Here is a 24,381-nt window from a genome sequence, read left to right as displayed (position 1 = left end):
TACTGGAGTGGGGTGCCACTGCCTTCTCCAAGAAGGACCCTCAAGAAGCAATAAGCAGGTTTGCCATCTATCAGGGCAAGGTTGGGAGGTAGGGAAGTCACTCTAAAACTTCAAAAGAATAAGTGAGTAAGGTACAAAGATATAAGATCCAAAATTTACATCACCTACATGAATAGTAAGGAAACAAAAAGCCAAGAAACTAACCTAAAAAGTTGTTTAGAACCACCAAAACCCCTAGAAACAGGCAGAAGAAAGTTTGAAGGAGCCTTGAGAGAAACTTTCACAGATTTGGACTGTTGACAGCCAGGCCACTTATAACCCCTTCCTTCCAACTTTTAGCTAGATGATTTCAGAATTTAAACACTTACAGATTGCCCATGGAAATAAAACACCAAGAACTCAAAAGAACAAGACAATGTAAGAGCCTACACATCGGAGGTAGGAGATCTGGCACCCTAGGAGAAAATATGCTTACTTGTGAACTTGTTAAACATGTTGATTTAGAATGCTGGGAAAGGTGGTGGGTCAAAATTTTTTAAAGGATCACTTTACATAGCTTTTCTTAACAGTTATAACTCACACACCATAAAATTCACTGTTTTATAGTTTACAATTCGGTGTTTTTTAGTATATTCATAAGGATGTGCAACCATCCCCACATTTTTATCACACTGAAAAGAATCCCACATTTGTTATCTGTCATTCCCCTTCTCATTCTCCTTGGCAACCACTAATAGACTTTATGCCAAGGGACTTGCTTATTCTGGAATTTTCTCATAAAGGAAATGTGACTTGCTTCCTTCACTGAGCATATTTTCAAGGTTCACTCTATACTGGAGCATGTGTCAGCACATCATTCCTTTTTATGGCTTAATTGCCCGTCTAGTCAAGGCTATGGTTTTTCCAGTGGTCATGTATGGATGTGAGAGTTGGACTGTGGAGAAGGCTGAGCACCAAAGAGTTGATGCTTTTGAACTGTGGTTTTGGAGAAGACTCTTGAGAGTCCCTTGGACTGCAAGGAGATCCAACCAATCCATTCTAAAGGGGATCAGTCCTGGGTGTTCTTTGGAAGGAATGATGCTAAAGCTGAAACTCCAGTACTTTGGCCACCTCATGTGAAGAGCTGGCTCACTGGAAAAGACCCTGATGCTGGGAGGGATTGGGGGCAGGAGGAGAAGGGGACGACAGAGGATGAGATGGCTGGGTGGCATTACCGACTCAATGGATGTGAGTTTGAGTGAACTCCGGGAGTTGGTGATGGACAGGGAGGCCTGGCGTGCTGTGATTCATGGGGTCGCAAAGAGTCAGACACGACTGAGCGACTGAACTGAACTGAACTGAATATTCCACTGAATGGACAGATTACATTGTGCTGACTGACTCATCAAGTGATGGGGATTTAAGTTGCTTCCTCTTTTTGGCTATTATGAACAATACTGCTAAGAACACTCATGGGCAAGTTTTTGTGTTAACATATGATTCTCTTGTATTTCCTTGTTACTCTTTTCCCTTTTAACCCATAATAAATAGCCCAATAAAAAGGCTCTTGTTGCTGTATTTTTTTTTTTAATTTCCAAAAACAGTGGATAGTAGTTCTTCTCTCAGAAAACCAATGTAGCTGTAATTTGTATGTTTTCAAGCTAATTTGTTTAAGTTTTATTATGAAAATTTTTTCACTAAAGTAAGCTTTTTAACTGAAAACATACACTCAGAGAAGTGCACATACATTAGATTGCAACCTGATAAATTTCCACAAGGCAATCCCACCAGTGCAACTGGCACACAGATAAGGCGCACAGTACAACACCAGCACCCAGACTCCCCCAGGGTCTCCATTCAGCCATCACCTCCCAACAGAAGCCACTGTTCTGACTCAGTCATCACAGACTGTTTCAGAATTTCATATAAATGGTTGTGTCTGATTTATTTCATTTACTATTAATATTATATTTGTGAGCATCATTGATAATAGTTGCACATAGCTGTAGTTCATTTGTATGTGAAAAATTTTAAACATCATTCAGCTTCAACAGTGTCGAATAAGGTGGGCCCTTAGCCTCTGACAAAAGCAAAGGTAATTTCTTGCTGAAAGAAAATTATGTTATCCTAGCCCAAAATTATCTCTATAATTTTTCATATACAATTTCTGGCATATGTTAAAGTAAATTAGGCACTCATGGAGACAAACACAAATGACCAAAATCCAAAAGACATTCAGAAACATTAACAGTTATCAACAAAGACCTCAAAATTACTATGCAATATGTTCAATTAAATGAAGGACAAAATTGAGAATTTGGACATAGAACAAAAATCTATAAAAAGAACCAAACAGAAACTCTAGAACTAAAAAATAAAACGCTAATTTAAGAACTCAGTGGTTGAGTCTAACAGCAGATCAGATCAGCAGAAGACAGAAATATTGAAAGGAAATATAGACTGAAAGAAAATATCCAAAACAAAGCATAGAGAGACAAAAGGATGGGAAATATGGAAAAGTGTATGAGAGAATGTATGAGAGATAAGGAGTGACCACAATCTGGGGATACTTTTGAGTGTGAAAGGGTACTATTTAAGGTGTTTAGTTATATCATGACAGTAGGTACCAAATATGTGAGGTTATCTGAGATACTGAGGACACAGGGAAAGGTCTAACATATGTGTAACTGGAATCCCAGATGGGAGAGGAAAAACAAAGAGGGAGAAGCAAATTAGGAACTATATAGCTGAGAATTTTCATGTAAAGAGGTAAAGCAAAATGAATTAGGTAAGTACAATCAGTCCAGATTGTAGGGAGACATAAAAGTGGGCAAAAGAGACTAACAGTGTATCAGGAAGGAGTCAATGGAAATTCTTCTACAGGTAACAATTTAAGGACATTAATCTGACTACAGAGAAGGGGAGATGAAGACCATCTAGGAAGACATTCCAGTAATCCAGATGAGTGGTGGTAACACTGCATTAAGGTGAGGTAGTCAATAAAGAAAGGAAGAGGCAAATAATTTCAAAGCAACAGCTGAATAATTTGGCAAGACAACATACAAAAATGATCCCAGATAATATCTCTAGCCCTTAAAACTGGGAAAAGTTAACACTGATCACTGAAAAAATAATTTCTGTTTTCTAATTTTTAACATAGACTTTTTGTTTTTATTTTATTAAAAACATTTTTTTTTTTTTAGGCCACACAGTGTGGCATGAGGGATCTCAGTTCAAGGGACAGCATAAATTGATCATGTTCTTGACCATCTAAAAAATTTTCTTTCCAAGCAAACTATAAACATAATAAAAAGTTAACTATCTATACATTAGGAATCTTCTTATAATAAATATTGAAATAAAAACCAGTTACAAATGATCTCGAAATTAACAAAATGAAGAATATTTGACAACAAATGAGACAAAGAAGTCAGAAGAAAATTTATAGCCTTAAATGCATCTATAACTAAGAAAACAAAAGCCTCAAGTAAGTATCCAATTTAAGAAACCAGAGTAAAATAAACCAACAGAAAATGGGAGGTGGGAATAAAGATAAAAGCTGTGTCTGATTAATTATGAACAACTTAAAAACTAGTCTAAACAATAAATAAGGCCAATATCTGATTTCTTGAAAAATCCAACAGAAATAGATTAAAGGGTAAAAACCCCCTTAAGCTTATACTTAAAACAAGACTTCTAAACCTCTACAAGTATTTCTCAACTTAATATCTTCTAATGACCTAGTAGCTGTGGGCAACACAGAAGGAAGGTGAGGCTGGAGACAAACCTTAAGCCTGAGGGTATAATACGATTTTTAACTTTCTTTCTTTTATATTTGTATGAATCAAATGTCAAATGTGAAAGCAGTATTTTCCAAAACAAGAATACTGGGTTATCACTTCTCTAAATTCCTTTTTTCAATTTACATAATATTTTTAAATGTTATTTATTTATAATTGGAGGATCATTTATTTATTTTTAACTGGAGGATAATTGCTTTACAATGTTGTGTTGGTTTCTGCCATAAAACAACATGAATCAGCCATAGGTATACAGATGTCCCCTCCCACCTCCCACCGCATCCCACCCCTCTAGGTTGTCACAGAGCACCAGGCTAAGCTCTCTGTGTTATACAGCAACTTTCCATTATCTATCTAGTTTACTCTCTCAATTCATCTGGGTCCTCCCCTTGCTGTATTCATAAGTTTGTTCTCGATGTCTGAGCCGCTCTTTCTGCCCTGCAAACAGGTTCATCAGTACCATTTTTCTACATTCCATATATATACATTAATACATGATATTTGTTTTTCTGACTTACTTCACTCTGTTTAACAGGCTCCAGGTTCATTCACTTCACTAGAACTAACTCAGATTAATTCCTTTTTATGGCTGAGTAATACTGCATTGTATATATGTACCATAGCTACTTGATCCATTCATCTGTCGGTGGACATCTAGGTTGCTTATAAATTCTTTATTTGCCTTTACTTTTACTAAGATACAATTGACAGATTAACTATTCCATGTTAATTCAGTTGTTTTTCTATGTAATGGTGATTCACAATCTTATCCTTTCTCTTATTAATTTGTTTGGCTGTGTCAGGGCATGTAGGATCTTAGTCTCCTGACCAGGGATGAAACCCATGCCCCCTGCAGTGGAAGCTCAGTCTTAACCACTGGACCACCAGGGAACTTTCCTCTTATCCTCTTATCCCATCGCTTGTAACCAAGGGCATATGGGGGACACGACCAAGGCAAAAACAAATTTCTGGTGCCACCTACTCTGGCATTTCAGGGATTTCACTAGTAAACTGGTCCACATTTACTCTACAGTTAAAAACAATTTAAAACTAATTTTAAGTCCTTTTAAGGGATTTAAAATACTTTTTAAGATTTAAAACCTAAATTTTTAAGTTTCTTTTTTTTGTTTGTTTGTTTGCTGCGTGGCATGAGGGATCTTAGTTCCCCGACTAGGGACAGAACCCATGGCTCCTACAGGGGAAGTTCAGAGTCCTAACCACTGGACTGCTAGAGAATTCCCAAGAAAACTTTCTCTATTCCCCTTGGTCACAGAGGACTAGCTAGTCTTCTTTGTATTCTCCTTGGCTACACTGCCTTTATACCATGAGTGACTACTTGCCGTTTTTATTGCTATCTATGATTTGACAAAGAGGAGGCAAAGATCAAAACCCCATGAACCCTCTCCTCTATTAAATCCATGCAAGAAAAGATGGTGTCCTGTGGAAATTCACCTTATTCAACTCATCACCAAAAACTGGAAATTACTTCTAAATCATCCACACATAAAGTTTAGGTAAGCTTTTTCCAAGAATAAACTTTTAGTATACATATTTTAAGACTCTCAAGTCAACAAACAAGTCAAAAGAGTCTTAAAAAATATGGTAATTCAAATATTACCTGAATAGCTTGTATTTCTTATCAGTGAGTTTCTGTACCTTTTTTCATTAAAAAAGAAAAACACTTAAGCTGAATAATAAAGGGTCATAACAGTGAGGAATTTTTTAGGTGAACTCTTCATTCTCTGGAATCTAAGCAGTGCTCCAACCATAGTGTTATAATGTCATTTTCATCTCTTCTATAATAAAGTAAAAAGTGTTTAAAAAGTAAAATAAATATTTAAAAATAAAGTTTTGGGGATTTCCAGGTATCACTAAGATTAAATAAATTCCCTCTAGATGAAAAATCCAAAATAAGTAACTTCCACTACAACTGGAACAAAATGAAACTGCAGAACATTGATAATGAACCTTATCAAGTGAGAGCAATAAGTTCTATAGCGGTTGCATTTTCTGATTAGTCAAAATTATCTTTGAAAACTCACTCATGTATAATCAGGTCTTTGGAAGCTCAATATTAATGTCTTAGGCTTCTTTTTGCGTTTAGACTATGGACTCCCTGTTCTGGGTCATGGAGGTCATAAGCTAAGGCAGTTGGGTAGATGCAAGCAGGTAAGACAATGGAAAAAAAGAGATTATTGCCCTGTACCTCCATACAGTACAACCCCAGGATGTGTATATAGTCAGACTGAACTGTGTCCAGCTGATTCCTAGGCCTTAAATAAAAATATATATAATTTGGATTATTTAATAGCTGCAGACCTGTAGTTTTTGCATATCTTGATAACAACCCAAGGAAAAAAAATACAAATATACAATACGAACTGTTAGGTGTAAGTACAGTAATTGCAACTTTCATGAAATATAAATCTCAAAAGTTGCCACAGCAGTCTTAACTTTAGATCCAAAGGGGTACAATTTGAAAACAGCAAGAGAATTAACCACACACATTCTACTATACAGATCAGAATATATGACACTTGCTTTAACACTTATTCATCATCCACTAGGTAAAATACTAACTCAGGATTCCATTCCACAAGCATTTAACATGACTTCTGCTCAGCTGAAAAATGGAGTTGAAAGAAACAAAGAAAAACTTATAATTGAGTTGGAGCCACAATATTCACATATTTTTTGAAACGGACTAACACATAAAACAATGCACAATAACCTGGAGTCAATTTAGTGTAAAGAAAGGATCTGTTGCTTATTATATTATTGCACATCTCCCATTGACGTGTTCAATAAATTCTATCACCTTAGGAGATGACTTTTAAACTTATTACTAATTACACTGAGAAAATAGGTACTTTTGTTCTTCACATATTCGTTCATTCCTATCTCCCCCCCCAATCCCACCGCCCCACCGTCCACCCCTTTCTCTCTGGCTGTGGGATAGCCAGAAGAGGAAGAAATACTAAAATGAAACGCTACATGAATTGATCAGGAAAACTTGGTAAATAACTGACTGGGAAGGTGAAAACTGAGATAAGTTAGTGATGAATCCCAGGAAGGTGCTTGGCCACTTACCCAGAGATTTATTTAATGAGAATGGATCGCAGGTTTCCACAGGTCGTTCCACTGCCAGTAAGAGAGTCGTGAACCTTGGGTCCCTTTTTTCACTAGTCAACAGTCTCCCTCACCTACACGCGGAGTACATATTTGGCACTCAACAAATCTTGATTGACTGAAAACCTATCTTTTTCATACTGGCACCCAACCACAGAGGTGTGGCCCCGCAAATTCCCTCCAGAAAAGCTTTACGATTTAACCCAAAGAACTGAGAAAGTAGTCAAAAGCTCTGGGGTTCTTGGTAAGGGCTGGGAATGATCAAGGGCCAACTGGGCCTACACTGACCCGATTTCCCAAGGAAAGCTCAGGGGACTGACCTACAGCTAGCAGGCTTCGGCTTCGCCAGGAGGTACCCGACAGGCCGCAGATCCAGAGCCTCCCACCCGGGGGCGCTGAGAGACCCGGGGGGGGGGTATTCCCTCCCCAAGTTAGTACCTGTGAAGCTGCGACACAGAGAGTGGCTCGGGGCTCTCATTACGGAGGCCGGGGCCTGGGGCCGGCCAGCTGCGTCTCCTGGCTGAGGGCTCCGCGCTCCGGAGCTGCAGTGACAGCACGGGTCGCAGATAATACCTCACACCTCGGAAGCCTCGTGGCTCGGCAGGCCCCGGGAGTTTCGTCCCCAACACTGCGCGAGTCGTCGCACTCACGTCTACCAGGCTCTCTTCAAGGCTTCCCTCACAGCTCAAGCGATCAGTCCTGCCTTAAGCCCAGCCGCCGGTCGCTCCCCAGTGCCGCCATCGTTAGTGTTTGTTTTCATCCGCTTCGGTGACGGCCGGGGGAGGAAGAGGGCTACGGGGGAAGTACAGCTGCCTAACATCAGTCGCACTTTCGCTACAACGTGGATGCCCTACTTAATCTTCTTCCTCTTTGATGTGCCCGTAAAAACTGGTTTCCTTACCATACAAGTCTGACTCCCCAGTCTCTTCAAGCGTCTCAGAGAAGAAAGGCGTCAACAGCGGCGGGAGGAAGAGGGGTTGGAAGAACCGCGCAAGTTTGGGCCGTGTGTGGAATGTGCGTTAGCGAATCGCAGGTCGCGGCGGCGGCAGCAGAGAGGACGCGGCTCGGGGCGGGCGCTGACGCGGAGGGGGCGGGGCCTGTACTGAGCGCCGTGGCGGCTCGTCTTCGGCCGCAGGTTCCGGAGGCGGGCCGGGCCCGGCTGGGTGGGTGGGGAGTGTGACGGGTAACCGGGCAGCCGCGGAGAGGTGGGTGAGCGGCCTCGGCTGACTTGGGCCGGGACCATCACACTTCCGTATCCACTTCTAAGTCAGCTTTTCAAAGCCTTTGAGGTGGAGTTGCCTGTCAGCCCCTCGCTCTCCCAGCCTCCTCTTCTGCGCCTTCCTTCCCACCTGCCTGATCTCTGCTTCCTAGCTCTCAGCCTCATGATTTGGGTTTCTTGGGGTGAGGGGAAAGCCTTTTGTTAAGAGCACGTAATTTCCCTCGACCAGCCTGGGTCGCGGGTTTTTTTTTTTTTTTTTGCCCCTTCTTCCCTGTTAGACGGGTTTGAAGCCCCGTCTCTTTACCCCTTACTTATGCTGTGGAGCCAGAAGGGTTTGGGTCATGAATCCCGCCGTGACTAATCTCTGTCCTGAGTACTTATGACGTCTGTTAACTGCTTCGTGGCCTGTCTACTTAGGAGCAGACCTCTTACTTACTTTGTGAATAATTATGCCATCACCTCCATTAACCTTTTGCTCTTCCCAGTTCAAGTTGTGGTGGTTTAGTTGCTAAGTCATGTCGACTCTTGCGACCCCATGGACTGTAGCCTGCCAGGCTTCTCTGTCCATAGGATTCTCCAGGCAAGAATACTGGAGTGGGTTGCCAGTTCCTTCTCCAGAGGATCTTCCCAACCCAGGAATTTAACCTGGGTCTCCTGCGTTGCAGGCAGATTCTTTACCAACTGAGCTAGGAGGAAAGCAGTTCAAGTACCAGGCAGGCACTAAATAAGCCACCGATACTCAACTCCCATTCTCCAAGCCAAAGCAAGCCCATCCTGCGGTCGTGAGTTAATGGAGAAAAACCCAGAGTTAACAGTTACAGCACCTTTTGCTTGAACAAAATGGAAATTGGAGAAAAGAATCTGTTGTGGTCTTTGAATCACTTTAAAGTCTTCGGTGAGTTTCTAATGTCTTGCTTTTTTTGTTTTGTTTTGTTTAACCTTTACAGAGAGAAGATTATAAATACCACAGGCACTTAAATGACGGTTAGCCGTTGAATTCTGACACTTCCTTAAATACTTTCTTTCATCAGCATCTTCAATGGAAAGAGTTCAGGAAAAGTAGCAGAGGGAAAGAAACATTTACATGTATCATGGCTATACCAATAACAGTACTTGACTGTGATCTCTTGCTATATGGCCGAGGTCACCGGACATTGGACCGCTTTAAGCTGGATGATGTGACGGATGAATACTTGATGTCCATGTATGGGTTTCCACGACAGTTCATTTATTACTTGGTGGAGCTCTTGGGGGCGAGCCTTTCTAGACCTACTCAGAGATCCAGGGCTATTAGCCCAGAGACACAGATCCTTGCAGCACTGGGCTTCTATACCTCAGGTTCCTTCCAGACTCGGATGGGAGACGCTATTGGAATCAGTCAGGCATCTATGAGTCGATGTGTTGCCAACGTCACCGAAGCACTTGTGGAAAGAGCTTCGCAGTTCATCCACTTTCCAGCTGATGAATCCTCTGTGCAGGCTCTGAAGGAAGAATTCTACGGGTTGGCAGGGATACCAGGGGTCATAGGGGTCATTGACTGTATGCATGTAGCAATCAAAGCACCAAATGCTGAAGACCTTTCCTATGTGAACCGTAAAGGTCTTCATTCTTTAAACTGCCTGATGGTGTGTGACATCAGAGGGGCACTGATGACTGTGGAGACAAGCTGGCCAGGAAGCCTCCAAGACTGTGTTGTGCTACAGCAGTCTTCTCTCAGCAGTCAGTTTGAAGCTGGGATGCACAAAGAGAGCTGGCTTCTTGGTAAGTCTGAGGTATAAATGCTTCATTCTGTAGATAGTGAAAAGATACTTGGGACAGTAGAATGAAATATGGAGGTCTATAGATCTGAGTCTCAGTCCTGTTCTCTTTTCAACACGACCTCGGATGAGAACTCTCTGAGCCCTAATTTTTTTTAAATCAACATTTAAAAGACACTTATTAACATTAAAAAATATTTATCTATTTATTTGGCTGTCTGGGGTCTTAGTTGGGGCACACAGGCTCTTCCTTGCAGTGCGAGGGCTTCTCTAGGTTCAGGGCCTTCTCTGGAGTTGCTGCATGTGGGCTTAGTTGCCCCTCGGCACATGAGATCTTAGTTTCTGGACCAGGGATCGAGCCTGAGTTCCCAGCACTGGAAGGTGTATTCTTAACCACTGGACCACCAGGGAAGTCCCAAAAGACACTAACATTTAAAAACATATGATTTGACTCAGTTCTTCTAAGAACTTATCTTGGAGGTACATATTTGGAAATATGTAAAATAAAATTACACTCAGGAACTTGCATAACAACAGTATTTTGTAGTCACAAACAACAGTAGCAACAACAACAACAACAAAAATTCCCCTTAAATAAAGCCAAAGTACTTAGCAGTACAGATCTGGTTAAATAGAGTACCTTCATACAATTGAGCCTTAACTTTTTAGAATTTATTTGGCTGCACCACTCAGTTGTAGTACATGGAATCTTTGTTGAGGCGTGTGGGATCTAGTTGCCTGACCAGGGATTGAACCTGGGTCTCATGCATTGGGAGCATGGAGTCTTAACCCGTGGACCACCAGGGAAGTCCCAGAGCCTTCATTTTTATCATCTGTAAAATAGTGAAAGTAATGCTAAGGGCAGTAATATCTATTGTTAAGATTAGGGAATATATATGGAAGTTCACTCTGAAGTATTGTGCAAATGTATTCTTTTTGCCATCGGTGACTGTCACCATGATGTCTATATGAAAATGACAGTAGACAGTGCATTTACACAGTTCTTATGGAAACTCGCTTCATAGACCTGCCTGCCTAAGTGCCCTCGGAAAGCCAGGCTTAATGATCTGAGTAGAACAAGAACCCATTCAGTACGAAGCAGTGCAAACCAATGTGACAGTAGAGCTGAGAGGAATACAGTTAGTTAGCAGTGATGAAACCTTCAAGCCTGGCAGCTTTCTTTTTGTTTTATTTTTAAAGCACTGCTCTTTATGTGAGCAACAAGATGGGTTATCTTGTATACAACATATGTGAGAGATGGAGGAGCACATTAAGCATCAGAAGACCTCTCTTTCAAAACCATGAATCTTAACCTGGTTTGTTAAGGCCAGTCTGCACTGCACATGCTCATTACACAGTGTTTCACATGTAATAGATGCTCAGGAATTTTTTTTTCTTTAATGTGCTTACTGACAGTTAAAGAAAAACCTTTCCTTGGGACTTTCCCAGAAGTCCAGTGGTTAAGATTCTGTGCTTTCAATGCGTGGGATTCAGGTTTGATCCCTGGTCGGAGAAATAAAATCCCACACGCCTGACAAGGTGGTCAAAAAAAGAAAAAGAACCCTTCCCCCCTTCCAGGTGAAGAGAGACTGCTGCCACACTGGCTGGTTTGGAGCTGCCAGGGCACCACGGGAGACAGCTGGGAACTCAACTGAGTTTCTTCAGCTGTTGCTTCTACACACTGTTGCCAGTGCATCACCTTCTCATTACCCTACTGGATGTTTGTCTTAATCCCGCCTTTTGCCTACTCTGAATTTTTAAATTCTATTTTCATACAACTCATACCTGGAAGAGAAGGAAAGACTGCAAATGTCTCTTCCAGCTTCTTCTTCCACAGCTGGGGAAGTACTTGGGTTCCAAGCTGATTTCTTGTGACATCACCTGGGTACCCTAACTCTAAAGCCAGCTAGAAATGACTGAGCACTTCCAAGTTAGGCGATCTTGTAAGTACTTTGCTTTGGATTATCTCACTTAATCCTTATAAAAACTTCTAAGGAGTTATATGCTAATGTCAGCATTTTCACAGAAGAGGAAATTAAGGCACCGAACACATAAACACAAATAAACATTTGTGTTTATTTTTTTTAGAATGAATCATATGAGGAGTTACTCTATTTGGCAAGTGGTCTTTTCACTAAGACTTCAAGGTCATGTACCAATTACTGATTTTCTTTTCCTTCACAATTGGGGACCCCAGGTTCAGGCTTTAAAGTAGTTTTTCAGTTGCTTACAGGACATAGTTGAAAATAAGTAAAAATTTGGACAAATTTTTATGTATTTTTCTGATTACCCTCTTGACAGAAAGAGTGCAAGTGGGAGAGATGGAAACATTGCAACCACACTTAACAAATGTCTATTAAGGCCAGTTTTGGTACCCGGCCACATGCTAGACACTAACGATGCCAGGGAAGTACACCCACAGAAGCTGATGCTGTGGAAATTAATTCCTTTTGTATCCTCAGTTCTAGCACAGACCCTTTGAAAAGCCTCCATGAGCTGTAACAGGCAAGCTAGTTTGAAAACATGAGAAATAGTGTAGTGTTTCACAATTTTTCCAGATCAAAAAGAGTTATCTGGGGAATTTAGAAAATGTGTTTATTTATTTTTGGCTGCATCAGGTCTTAGTTGAGGCACGGGGCACATGGGCTCTTCTCTAGTGGTGGAGCATGGTCTGCAGAGTACCAGCTGCATTGTAACAGTGTACAGGTGGCCCCTCAGCATGTGGGATCTTAGTTCTCTGACCAAGGATTGAACCCTTATCCCCTGCATTGCAAGGTGAGTTCTTAACCACTGGACCACCAGGGAAGTCCTCTATCTGGGAAATTTGTTTAAAATAAAGGGACCCACTTCAGACTTCAGAAATGAGATTCTTCAAGAAAAGAATCCGATCATCATTTTTAACAGGTCGTCCAAATTATTTGTAATGAATAGATGGTTGGAAAACACTGGTCTCACGTGTAGGGAAAACTGTCAGGATTCCGAGGAATGACGAGATGTTGAAAAAAGAAAGAGAGATAAGATGACTGATTGTATCTTAAGTACACCATGAGATTTGTAGAGCTGTTCTAGATTTGCTAAACCTAGAACTAGCTGTGATTCTCCCTTGGGTTTTGTTTGTTTGTTTGTTGAGCATATTTTCACCTTGGGTGTCATCCCTTCACGTCCTCATCCTTGTCTGCCCCTTCAGAGGGCATCAGCTAATTCTTCCTCTCTAAAGGTACCTGCTCCTACACACAGTTCAGCCCGAGTTATTCCTTCAGCTCTTGACCTAGTCCTGTTAAGCAGCTTCGGGTAAGCTCTGCCAGAATGTCTCTTGGATGACTGATCATATAAGCAATTATAATCTGTTTAGCAATTCTGATCCTAATCCCCTCCTGAGTGTCTGTCTTTCTGGATTATAACCAGTTAATGGTGATGGGGTGTTTTATAAAAGGTCACCACTAACTAGCTGGTCTTGTATGTTTACCCAATTAAAGCTCATACTGTTTCCTAGAGTGACATTTAACAAATATTTAGCATGTCTGTGTGTTCACATTCATCTTTTTATTTATTTATTTATTTGTTGTCCACGAGGCATGTGGGATCATAATGCCCTGACCAGGGATCAAACCCACATTCCCCCAGCCTTGGAAACAGAGTCCTAACCACTGACTGCCAGGCAAGTCCCTCGACATCCATCTTAAATGTTTTTTAATTGTCTCTTGCAGCATTATACCATTGTTTTAGTGACTCTGCCCCTGGCATTAGCATTTAGTTGACCAGCTCCTTCCTCTTCCTGTGCCTGACAGATCATAGGATGGCCGACATATATTTTTATTTTCTCATTTATAAAATGAGTTCAATAATATCTGCCTGGCAGAGCTGGGATTGGAAAAGAGATAATACGTTGCCTACTACATAGTAGGTATTCAGTGTCATAGATATTATTTTCATTATGACTTACAACATCAGTTTCTTATATACAGTATTTGGTAGGGACAAGTTCAATTAAAGAAGGTTGTACTTAGGAGGAAAAAAGTCAGCCAAATATACAATTTGAAAATATTTGATATCTCAGATACTTAAAGTTAATCCAGGGGCTTCCCTGGTGTCTCAGTGGTAAAGAATCCAGCTGCCAATGCAGGATTTGATCCCTAATCTGGGGAAATTCCACATGCCACAGAGCAACTAAACCCGCGTGACACAACTATTGAGCTGATGCTCTAGAGCCGGGAAACCACAGCTCCTGAAGCCCGCGTGCCTAGAGCCAGGGCTTCGCAACAAGAGAAGCCACTGCAATGAGAAGCTCATACGCCACAACTAGAGAGGAGCCTCTGCTCACCACGTCCAGAGAAAGCCAGTGCACGGCAATGAGGACCCAGGGCAGCCACAAATAAATTTAAAAAATTAAAGTTAATCCAGTCTACCTAAAACTAATAGTGTTACATGTCAATATCTCAGTAATGTTTTTAGTTAAAAAGCTGCATTTAAAGTTAACCCAGTTCTTGGAAATGTAAGCTCCTAAAAGAGAGGAGTTCTATATATTTGGAACAGTGCCTAGCACTCTCTGAACAGTCCATAACTATTTACTGAAATTGATGGTGGGTGAGGAACACAACAAGTATGCAAGCTGGTATTTCTTAGGTCTATTTGTCTCAAATTTCTAAGGGTTTGTTCTTCTATCTGAGACATTTCACCTTCCAAATTTAGTGACTCAAGAGAAGTAAACATTGTAGAAACATTGTGCTATTGTAATGGGACGCTGTGCACCAGTTTTGTTTTTAGTGCTTCCCGGGATCATTGATACAGAAGTCATTTAAAGGAAATACCTTGTATATGTTATTTTAATTGACTTCTGATTTTACCTCCCTATCTCTGACTGTTACTATTTGCATCATTATATTTATGCTTTCCTTGTTAATGTGAAATTCTACCAGTTCCTCTGTTACAAAGGTGTGGTTCTAATGCGTGTGATTTCTAGGTTGGCAGAACATCTCTGCTGGCACTTTTATTCTTCTGAGCACTGGAAGAATGAATGATTATTGTCTATAAAATCCTCTGAAATCCCCTGGTAGTGCCTTCACACCTGACATTTTAATGGTAAAGTTAGAGATTTTCTTCCTCACAAATGTTTTGAGGTCTTCTGGCAGAACTTCCTGTTTCTCTCTTGCACTCTTGCTCTTTAGAGGTTTTATTTTATTTTTAAATATTTATTTATTTGGCTGCTCTGGGTCTTGGTTGTGGCTCGGGGGATCTTTAGCTGTGGCATACAAACTCTTAGTTGTGGCATGTGGGATCTAGTTCCCTGACCAAGGATTGAACCCGGGCCCCCTGCATTGGGAGTGCAGAGTCTTAGTCACAGGACCACCAGGGACGTCCCTGGAGATTTTAAAGATTGGCTTGCTATGTGATAGTTTCTACTAACTTTTTATTAAAGAACAATATCTCTGAATTTAGAAAATCCTGGAATTGCCTGGCAGTCCAGTGGTTAGGACTCTGTGCTTCTGCTGCTGGGGGCCCAGGTTCAATCCCTGGTTGGGGAACTAGGATCTCATAAGCCACATATCACGGCGAAAAAAAGAATATTCAAGAATTTCATTTTCTCTAGTGCTTTCACCTCCATCCCACATTCTATCAGACTTTGCTTTCTTTAGCTATGTCAGCTTTTTTTCCCTGTTGGTTTTAGCCGAGGGTATTCCCAGCCAAGACGCCTGGCTTCCTGCTCATGACGTGGGCATGCTTTCTCTATGCCACAGCATTTCCCTCTCTGTTTCCCTGCTCTGCTTCGGCTCCAGAAACAGTTACATATTTTTGTCCATTCTCTGTATATGCACCTGGCTTTTCTTTTTTTGTTTGTATTCCAGTTATAAACGTCTGTGATTTCTTTGGGCCTTCCCCACAGGTGACAGTTCCTTCTTTCTCCGCACCTGGCTCATGACCCCACTTCACATTCCTGAGACTCCAGCTGAATATCGCTATAACATGGCCCATTCCGCAACTCACAGTGTGATTGAGAAGACCTTCCGAACGCTCTGCTCCCGCTTCCGCTGCCTGGATGGATCCAAGGGGGCACTGCAGTACTCCCCAGAGAAGTCCAGCCACATCATCCTGGCCTGCTGCGTCCTCCACAACATCTCCCTGGAGCACGGGATGGATGTGTGGTCCTCTCCAGTGACCGGCCCGGTGGAACAGCCCCCCGAGGAGTATGAGCACATGGAGTCCTTGGACCTGGAGGCTGATCGCATCCGTCAAGAGCTGGTGCTCACTCACTTCAGCTAATGTGGAAGGTGGGGAGGAGGGAGGCTTTCCAGGAGCTCTGACAAACTTCCCCTCTCAGTACCCCTCCACGGTCCCATCGTCTAGCATGACTGAGTGTGTGGACACCTGTCACAGACTGACGTATAATCTGCGTGTTTTAGAAGGGTTGGGTCAACACCAGAATATCTTGATTCGTTTGCAAATTTATTAACTAAACAGAAACCCCCAAGACCAACAGTTCCCTGCTATGCACTGAACACCAGGTTAGCACCATTCACTCATTTGAAAGTTCCTTGGTTGTAGACATTTATATCATGCTTACAGAATCAATGAGGAAAACAGCATCTAGCCAGACAGAACGCTTTGTTTGTTGCAGTTATCTAGAGATTTCAAAAGAAAGCGATATTTGTCCTGAATTATTTGGATCATATTTTAGCTTTTCTAATTTCCTACCTATGTAGACATAATATGAAGCAAGTGTGAAGAGTGATTTTCAGCTGGGGAATGGTCTTCTGACATCAGTAAATGGCTTCTAATCTGAGTTTGCAGTGCATTTTTAAGAGGATGTGAGGGACAGTCTGAAACCTCCATCTTAATCTGTCTGCGGTAATTGAGCTGACTTGGACCTAGCTCCCAGGGAGAACATCTGGACTCCAATCTCCTACTTCCAACCCTGAGTAGGTGCTAAAGGCTAAGTGGGTTTAGGAATTCAATCAGCTTAAAAAAGAGAAGTCAAATATAGATAAAACAGAAAGCTTACACTTTCACAGAGGATCTAAAGACTGATAGACTGACGGGCAAAAGAGACTTACCCAGGTTTAGACAGTCCCCATCTAAATGGATCACATTTCTTATGGTCAGGATGTTAGAATGTCCGTTTGGCCATTCTGCTTTGAAATTCCTTGTTCAGAAGGAAAGTTTAGGGAATAAAGTATTAAAAAAAGAGAGGTAAAAGGGATATAATTTCTTGATTTGAAATTAATTTTGAAGTTAGATCTACTTGAATTATCTTGTGTGCAAAGTGATGGACAGAATTTCTCAGGAAATAAATAATCCCCGACCAAGTCTTATTCTAAAATTATACTGATATATAAATAACCCAATTGGAATAATGAAAGTGTGAATTAGGTTCACACATTGGTGCCTTTGCTGGGACAAAAAAGAAACTTCTTGAGATTTGTTTTGTTCCTGGTTTCTCAGGCACTCACCATGTGATCGCTCTGAATTGTCCTGTTGGATCTTTTCCTACCTGCCTCTGGCAGTGTTAATCTGGTGATTTTCAGAGTAAAGAAATGAACAGCTGATGACAGAAGAAATTTGGAAATAAATCGAGGGTGACTCAGCCTCAAGATTAAAAACAATTATGGATTATTATCTGCTGTTTATTTCTACTCCAAATGCTATTTCCCATCACCATCCTACTCTATAAAGAGTGGGTCCATTTGGCAGGAGGTGGAACTTGACAAGTATACTGATATCGTTGAGCTGGGAGTGGACAAGGAAGAGGAGACTGGAAACTTTAATTCTATTCATTATGCAATAGAGGTGCCTGGTTATGTGTTTTTTTTTTTCTTTGTGAAGTTTTAGCTTGTGACCCAGGCTTGCTTTGTCTCCCTCATAAGGCAATGTTTTAACTCTGTCTTTCCAAGTTTCCTGAGATGGGTATTTTTCCCTATAAAGTTTCGGTTCCATTATGAATATTGCAAGAGGAAAGACTTACTGCCACCTGTGCATGTTAAGTGGCAAGGTGGAGTGTAATCTTGAAAAGTGCCTAGCCTTTTAGCCTTCAAAACCTACATTAAAGGAAAATTGGGGTTTTTACAACTTAACTCATCAGCTGGTGACAGGAAGCTTCCATGGGAAGAACAGTCTAGGGGTGATTTCATTAGCACTTTCAAGTCTGTTACTTGCACACCAAAAGTGCTTTCTTTGTGCTAAACAGACCAACGGAGAAGGCAGTGGCAGCCACTCCAGTGCTCGCCTGGAAAATCCCATGGGCAGAGGAGCCTGGTGGGCTGCAGTCCATGGGGTTGCTAAGAGTCGGCCATGATGACACGACCGAGCAACTTCACTTTCTCTTTTCACTTTCATGCACTGGAGAAGGAAATGGCACCCCACTCCAGTGTTCTTGCCTGGAGAATCCCAGGGATGGGGGAGCCTGGTGGGCTTGCCGTCTATGGGGTCGCACAGATTGGCTGGCAGTGTTTTTCCCCAGGAGCATTTCATTACCTAATAATTCTACTGAGTAACTGTTCAAATCTATTCCTTTAATCTCCTTTGGATCTGGATTTCTCTAGGCCAGGTTATACTTTACCCAAAATGATCTCGGGGAGGGATCCGGATCTGTATTTCCACATTACCAAGGCTTTGCTCATAGGAGCTTTTTATAAGTGCCTGAAAAGTCTTCTGTTGAGGGCCTTATTGTGGATATATAGTATCTTCGTGGTATAGCTTTGGGAAAGAGTCAAGGATTTTTCCCTTATGTAAGCTTCATCTTCCCATAGAAGATTCCATCTGGCCAGGCTGAGAGTCTTCCAGATTTGCCCTTAGCTGTTCCAAAACAGCAGAAGTCTCAGGTTATACTAAGGAAAAACTACAATATTGGGTCACCATCGGTTTACCAGTTCCAAATGATACAAATGAGGGAACATAAACATATTCTTAGTTTAAAATGAAGTGAGCAGAGTTGGAGCTCCTTTCCTGGACTATAAAGGATCTATAGCAAGTTCATCTAATTTAGGAACAAAGAAAGAAGTCACAATCTTAATAGGATCAGATATGAAACAGTATAAGAGATGAAGAGGAGTAAAATAGAGGCTAGATAGAGAATAGACATACTATGATTATATCCCTACCTGAAATAATAAACTGAAAACTCAAGAGCTAAGCTTAACTGCTGATTTCCCTAGCAAATGGACGGGAAGTTAAGAGGAAGTCAAGAAAATAAGAAAGCAGGGGTTTTAACCCCTGTGCATGCACATATCCTCAGGGCTCTTTTGCTCCCTAGATCCCACCTAGATTTTACAAAATTGTGAGTATAAGAGAACATGGACTCAGCATTAAGTAAGAATGGCAGTGCAGAAAGGAAGAGAAAATATAAGTTGAAGATTGGGGACACTCCAGGTATCTAACACATAAAATTCACAGGCTTTTTTTTTTTTAATGTGGCTACCATCTAAGATCCCACTTCGTGATAAACAAATAGGAGATATGAGATCCCCTGATATTATATGGTAAAAGCAAACTAGACCTTGAAATCATAGGATGGTAAATTTCAAAGTCCTTTGGAAAGGAATCTCCATGTTTGTCCAGCAAAACATTCAGTTTCATACTGTTGAGACTATTTAGCCTTTACGTATACAGCTGTCTTTACAGAAGGACTGAGCTTGGTGCCATTCTAGAGTCTTAAAATGTGCATATGTTTCAATCCATTGACTAATGCCACTACTAGAAATTGATCCTATATAGATAATCCCAGAGAAGGAAAAGCCTGCTACTGTTTTGTGAATGGTCAGTTGCTGTTCGGGGAACTCCCCTGTTCCCTGGCAGCTCCTCCATCGCTACACTGCTTCTACCTTTACTGTCCAGCTTGCAGTGTGTACATTATCCCAAGGTGCCGAGACCAGAGGACAAAAGAACAAGATAGGATGGAACAGCAGAGCCTCTGACTGGCTCATTATTTTGACCCAGGAATCTAACCTGTGTCTCCTGTTTGGCAGGTGGATTCTTTACTACTGAGCCACCTGGGAAGCCTCCTCTTCCTGGGCTTCCTAATAAGATGACTCATGGTACTGCTGCAGAGTTCTCTCACCCTAGCTTCAGACTTGATTCCTACCACCCAGTGTGTTAAATTTCTCAGAGCCCAGAGCAACATAAGGAACAGTCTCCTCCCCTTCTCTCCTGTCCCTTCCCTTCACCCTTTATCACAAGCAATTCCCCCAGGTCAGTAAGTCCCAGTCCTCATGCCTGGTTTAGTCTTTCCAAATTTTTCCACATGGTTGACAGCGGCTTTGTTATTATTAGGGTGGCCAACTCTCTTGGTTTGCCCTCTGTTGTCTGTATTTTAGCGCTGAAACTGTTGTGTCCTGGGAAACTCTTTAGTCCTTAGCAAACTGGGACAGTTGGTCACCCTACTTCAACGGAAGCCTCCTCTTACTTTGAAGGGGTTGACTCCTCCAGAAGACTCCTACCAGGATACAATAATGAACAGTCAACATAACAAGGAGTCGTTGAGTTTTTTAACACCAAGTTGAAGGTGTCTGTGTTATATATCCCAGGATGATCTGGCTGCTTTTTTCAGGTCTCCCTCCAGTGTGAGAAGATTTCTGTAGGTTTGAGGGTTTCAGCCCCGGCTCTTTTGTTATCTTCTCTTCTGGCCCAATAGACTTGATAAGAATAAGTAATGGTTTATTGTCACACTTGAAGCAGTTTCTCTAATGAAATTTTTCTGTAAAGATGCAACTCTGCCTGCAGAATAAAAACCGTTTTCCCTGGTTTCACAGAGCAGTCTAACCTCAGCTTCTCAAACATCTGCATTTTCAGATGTGGAGTTTAGATTTATATTTGCATAGCCTTCAAGTGTTTTTCCCAAAATAAGTCTCCAGATTCAAAAAACCAAAAGCTTCCTATCGCCTTGAAACTAGTTTGTTTAGTTTTCCTCATTGAAATCAAAGTTTCAAAATAAAGTCATTGCATAGGTCTAGTTTGAGTGTGGGCTGTAGCTTTAGATACTTAAGCCCCACAAGCCTCTCCAAGAAAGAAGCTTCTCTAAAGCATGTATTCTAGGAGTAGAAGCCCAGCCCTGAGACAACAGCAAAACAAGGTTAGTTTGCCTGCTACTCAACTTGCTCCAGGAACTTGGCAGAGACTGCTTATTGTTTAGTTGCTAAGTCGAGTCCAACTCTTTGTGACCCTATGGACTGTAACACCAGGGTCCTCTGTCCATAGGATTTTCCAGGCAAGAATACTGGAGTGGGTTGTCATTTTCTTCTCCAGGGTCTTCTTGTCCCTGACTTTTCATGGGTACATGGCTTCCCAGGGTAAAGACAAATTCCTAGTTAGGTGTGGCTATGTGACTCTATTTTGGCCAGTGGAATGTAAGTGGAAATGTTCTGTGCTATTTTCAAGATATGTCCTTATGGCTAGGAGACATGCCTTTCCTCTTTGAGCTTCCTGCTGCTTGGAATGTAGACATGATAACTAGAGCTTGAGCAGCTGTCTTGGACCTAAGATGAAAACCACTTATTGAAGATGTCACAGCAATAAGATAGAAGCCTGATCCCTGATGCTGAGCAGCCGCACCTTACTATAGGCTGTGCATCTCTGGATTTCTTTTACATGACAGAGAAATAAACCTCTGCCTTGTTTCCTTGCTCTTTTTGTTTATGTGTAGTAGGTCCTAATCATAAATAATAAGATTATAGCTGCCTCTTTGCAGGAGATGCAATTACAGGGAAAATGTTTGGAAGTAACATACATATTCAAAATGGGGAACATGGTCAGTAAATCTTCTCAACAGAATATTGTGCAATCGTTTAACAACTATTAAAGGCTTTAATAGGGAAATGATACAATGCAAAACAATAATGCTATTGTACCTCTGCTTAAATTAAACAAACATTATGTAGAGGAATTCCCTGGCCCTCTAGTGGTTAGGACTCCGCACTTTTACCACCATGACTTGGGTTCAATCCCAGACTGAGGAACTAAAATCCCTCAAGCCACATGGTGAGATCGAAAGAATAAATAGAAAAAATTATTATGGTATGGACCTAACAGAAGCAGAAGATATTAAGAAGAGATGGCAAGAATACACAGAAGAACTGTACAAAAAGGATCTTCATGACCCAGATAATCACGATGGTGTGATCACTCATCTAGAGCCAGACATCTTGGAATGTGAAGTCAAGTGGGCCTTAGAAAGCATCACTACAAACAAAGCTAGTGGAGGTGATGGAATTCCAGTAGAGCTATTTCAAATCCTGAAAGATGATGCTGTGAAAGTGCTGCACTCAATATGCCAGCAAATTTGGAAAACTCAGCAGTGGCCACAGAACTGGAAAAGGTCAGTTTTCATTCCAATCCCAAAGAAAGGCAATGCCAAAGAATGCTCAAACTACCGCACAATTGCACTCATCTCACACACTAGTAAAGTAATGCTCAAAATTCTCCAAGCCAGGCTTCAGCAATACGTGAACCGTGAACTTCCTGATGTTCAAGCTGGTTTTAGAAAAGGCAGAGGAACCAGAGATCAAATTGCCAACATCCACTGGATCATGGAAAAAGCAAGAGAGTTCCAGAAAAACATCTATTTCTGCTTTATTGACTATGCCAAAGCCTTTGACTGTGTGGATCACAATAAACTGTGGAAAATTCTGAAAGAGATGGGAATACCAGACCACCTGACCTGCCTCTTGAGAAATCTGTATGCAGGTCAGGAAGCAACAGTTAGAACTGGACATGGAACAACAGACTGGTTCCAAATAGGAAAAGGAGTACGTCAAGGCTGTATATTGTCACCCTGCTTATTTAACTTCTATGCAGAGTACATCATGAGAAACGCTGGACTGGAAGAAACACAAGCTGGAATCAAGATTGCTGGGAGAAATATCAATAACCTCAGATATGCAGATGACACCACCCTTAATGCAGAAAGTGAAGAAGAACTAAAAAGCCTCTTGATGAAAGTGAAAGTGGAGAGTGAAAGAGTTGGCTTCAAGCTCAACATTCAGAAAATGAAGATCATGGCATCCGGTCCCATCACTTCATGGGAAATAGATATGGAAACAGTGGAAACAGTGACAGACTTTATTTTGGGGGGCTCCAAAATCACTGCAGATGGTGATTGCAGCCATGAAATTCAAAGACGCTTACTCCTTGGAAGAGTTATGACCAACCTAGATAGCATATTCAAAAGCAGAGACATTACTTTGCTGACTAAGGTCCATCTAGTCAAGGCTATGGTTTTTCCAGTAGTCATGTATGGATGTGAGAGTTGCACTGTGAAGAAGGCTGAGCACCGAAGAATTGATGCTTTTGAACTGTGGTGTTGGAGAAGACTCTTGAGAGTCCCTGGACTGCAAGGAGATCCAACCAGTCCATTCTGAAGGAGATCAGCCCTGGGATTTCTTTGGAAGGAATGATGCTAAAGCTGAAACTCCAGTACTTTGGCCACCTCATGCAAAGAGTTGACTCATTGGAGAAGACTTTGATGCTGGGAGGGATTGGGGGCAGGAGGAGAAGGGGACGACCAAGGATGAGATGGCTGGATGGCATCACTGACTTGATGGACGCAACTCAGTGAACTCCAGGAGTTGACGATGGACAGGGAGGCCTGGCGTGCTGCAATTCATGGGGTCGCAAAGAGTCGGACATGACTGAGTGACTGAACTGAACTGATTATAGGATATATCCAAGGACTTCATGGGAATATGAATAAATTAAAAATTTTTGTTTTGGAAGTTGATCACATTCTTTTGTTTTCAGTTCAGTTCCAGGCCTCCCTGTCTATCACCAACTCCCGGAGTTCACTCAGATTCACGTCCATCGAAGTCAGTGATGCCATCCAGCCATCTCATCCTCTGTCGTCCCCTTCTCCTCCTGCCCCCAATCCCTCCCAGCAGCAGAGTCTTTTCCAATGAGTCAGCTCTTCACATGAGGTGGCCAAAGTACTGGAGTTTCAGCTTCAGCATCATTCCTTCCAAAGAACACCCAGGGCTGATCTCCTTCAGAATGGACTGGTTGGATCTCCTTGCCGTCCAAGGGACTCTCAAGAGTCTTCTCCAACACCACAGTTCAAAGGCATCAATTCTTCGGCGCTCAGCCTTCTTCACAGTGCAACTCTCACATCCATACATGACTACTGGAAAAACCATAGCCTTGACTAGACAGACCTTAGTTGGTAAAGTAATGTCTCTGCTTTTGAATATGCTATCTAGGTTGATCACAACTTTTCTTCCAAGGAGCAAGCGTCTTTGAATTTCATGGCTGCAATCACCATCTGCAGTGATTTTGGAGCCCCCCAAAATAAAGTCTGTCACTGTTTCCACTGTTTCCCCATCTATTTCCCATGAAGTGATGGGACCGGATGCCATGATCTTCGTTTTCTGAATGTTGAGCTTGAAGCCAACTTTTTCGCTCTCCTCTTTCACTTTCATCAAGAGGCTTTTTAGTTCCTCTTTGCTTTCTGCCATAAGGGTGGTGTCATCTGCATATCTGAGGTTATTGATATTTCTCCCGGCAATCTTGATTCCAGCTTGTG

At 41.7% G+C, this 24,381-nt stretch overlaps 2 protein-coding genes across 10 annotated transcripts in view; one reads left to right on the top strand and one right to left on the bottom strand.

Moving 5' to 3' along the window:
• ATG13 (autophagy related 13) overlaps nt 1-7,705 on the bottom strand; it is a 47,248-nt gene extending 39,543 nt beyond the window's left edge. For 3 of the 8 annotated variants that reach the window (XM_040259133.1, XM_040259135.1, XM_040259138.1), the window contains exons 1-2: nt 7,347-7,704; nt 6,870-6,982 (exon numbers count right to left, since the gene is read on the bottom strand). The gene's annotated coding sequence lies outside the window, so the exon portion shown is untranslated. Of the gene's footprint in view, nt 1-6,869; nt 6,983-7,346 lie in introns of all 8 variants that reach the window. The other 5 variants (XM_040259136.1, XM_040259137.1, XM_040259140.1 and 2 more) reach the window with 5 other exon arrangements.
• Nucleotides 7,706-8,008: 303 nt separating this feature from the next.
• On the top strand, nt 8,009-17,492 carry HARBI1 (harbinger transposase derived 1). 2 transcript variants are annotated; one of them, XM_040259126.1, is made up of 3 exons: nt 8,009-8,113; nt 9,075-9,888; nt 15,766-17,492. In XM_040259126.1, exons 2-3 carry the CDS (start codon nt 9,219-9,221, stop codon nt 16,140-16,142), a joined length of 1,047 nt encoding a protein of 348 aa, XP_040115060.1. In that variant the 5' UTR covers nt 8,009-8,113; nt 9,075-9,218; the 3' UTR covers nt 16,143-17,492. The 2 variants fall into 2 exon arrangements, with proteins under 2 accessions (XP_040115060.1, XP_040115061.1); XM_040259127.1 differs by having other exon boundaries at nt 8,042-8,197; nt 15,766-16,662.
• Nucleotides 17,493-24,381: the final 6,889 nt, after the last annotated feature.

Source organism: Oryx dammah, unplaced genomic scaffold (assembly GCF_014754425.2).
Source record: "Oryx dammah isolate SB20612 unplaced genomic scaffold, SCBI_Odam_1.1 HiC_scaffold_17, whole genome shotgun sequence".
NCBI lineage: Eukaryota > Metazoa > Chordata > Mammalia > Artiodactyla > Bovidae > Oryx > Oryx dammah.
This window is presented reverse-complemented; position numbering and strand designations above follow the sequence as displayed.

Bases quoted from the DNA above. Each gene is read 5' to 3' on its own strand.
- HARBI1 (XM_040259126.1), top strand. From the start codon at position 9,219: ATGGCTATACCAATAACAGTACTTGACTGTGATCTCTTGCTATATGGC. The intron at 9,889-15,765 runs GTAAGTCTGAGG...CCTTCCCCACAG, and splicing joins CAAAGAGAGCTGGCTTCTTG to GTGACAGTTCCTTCTTTCTC.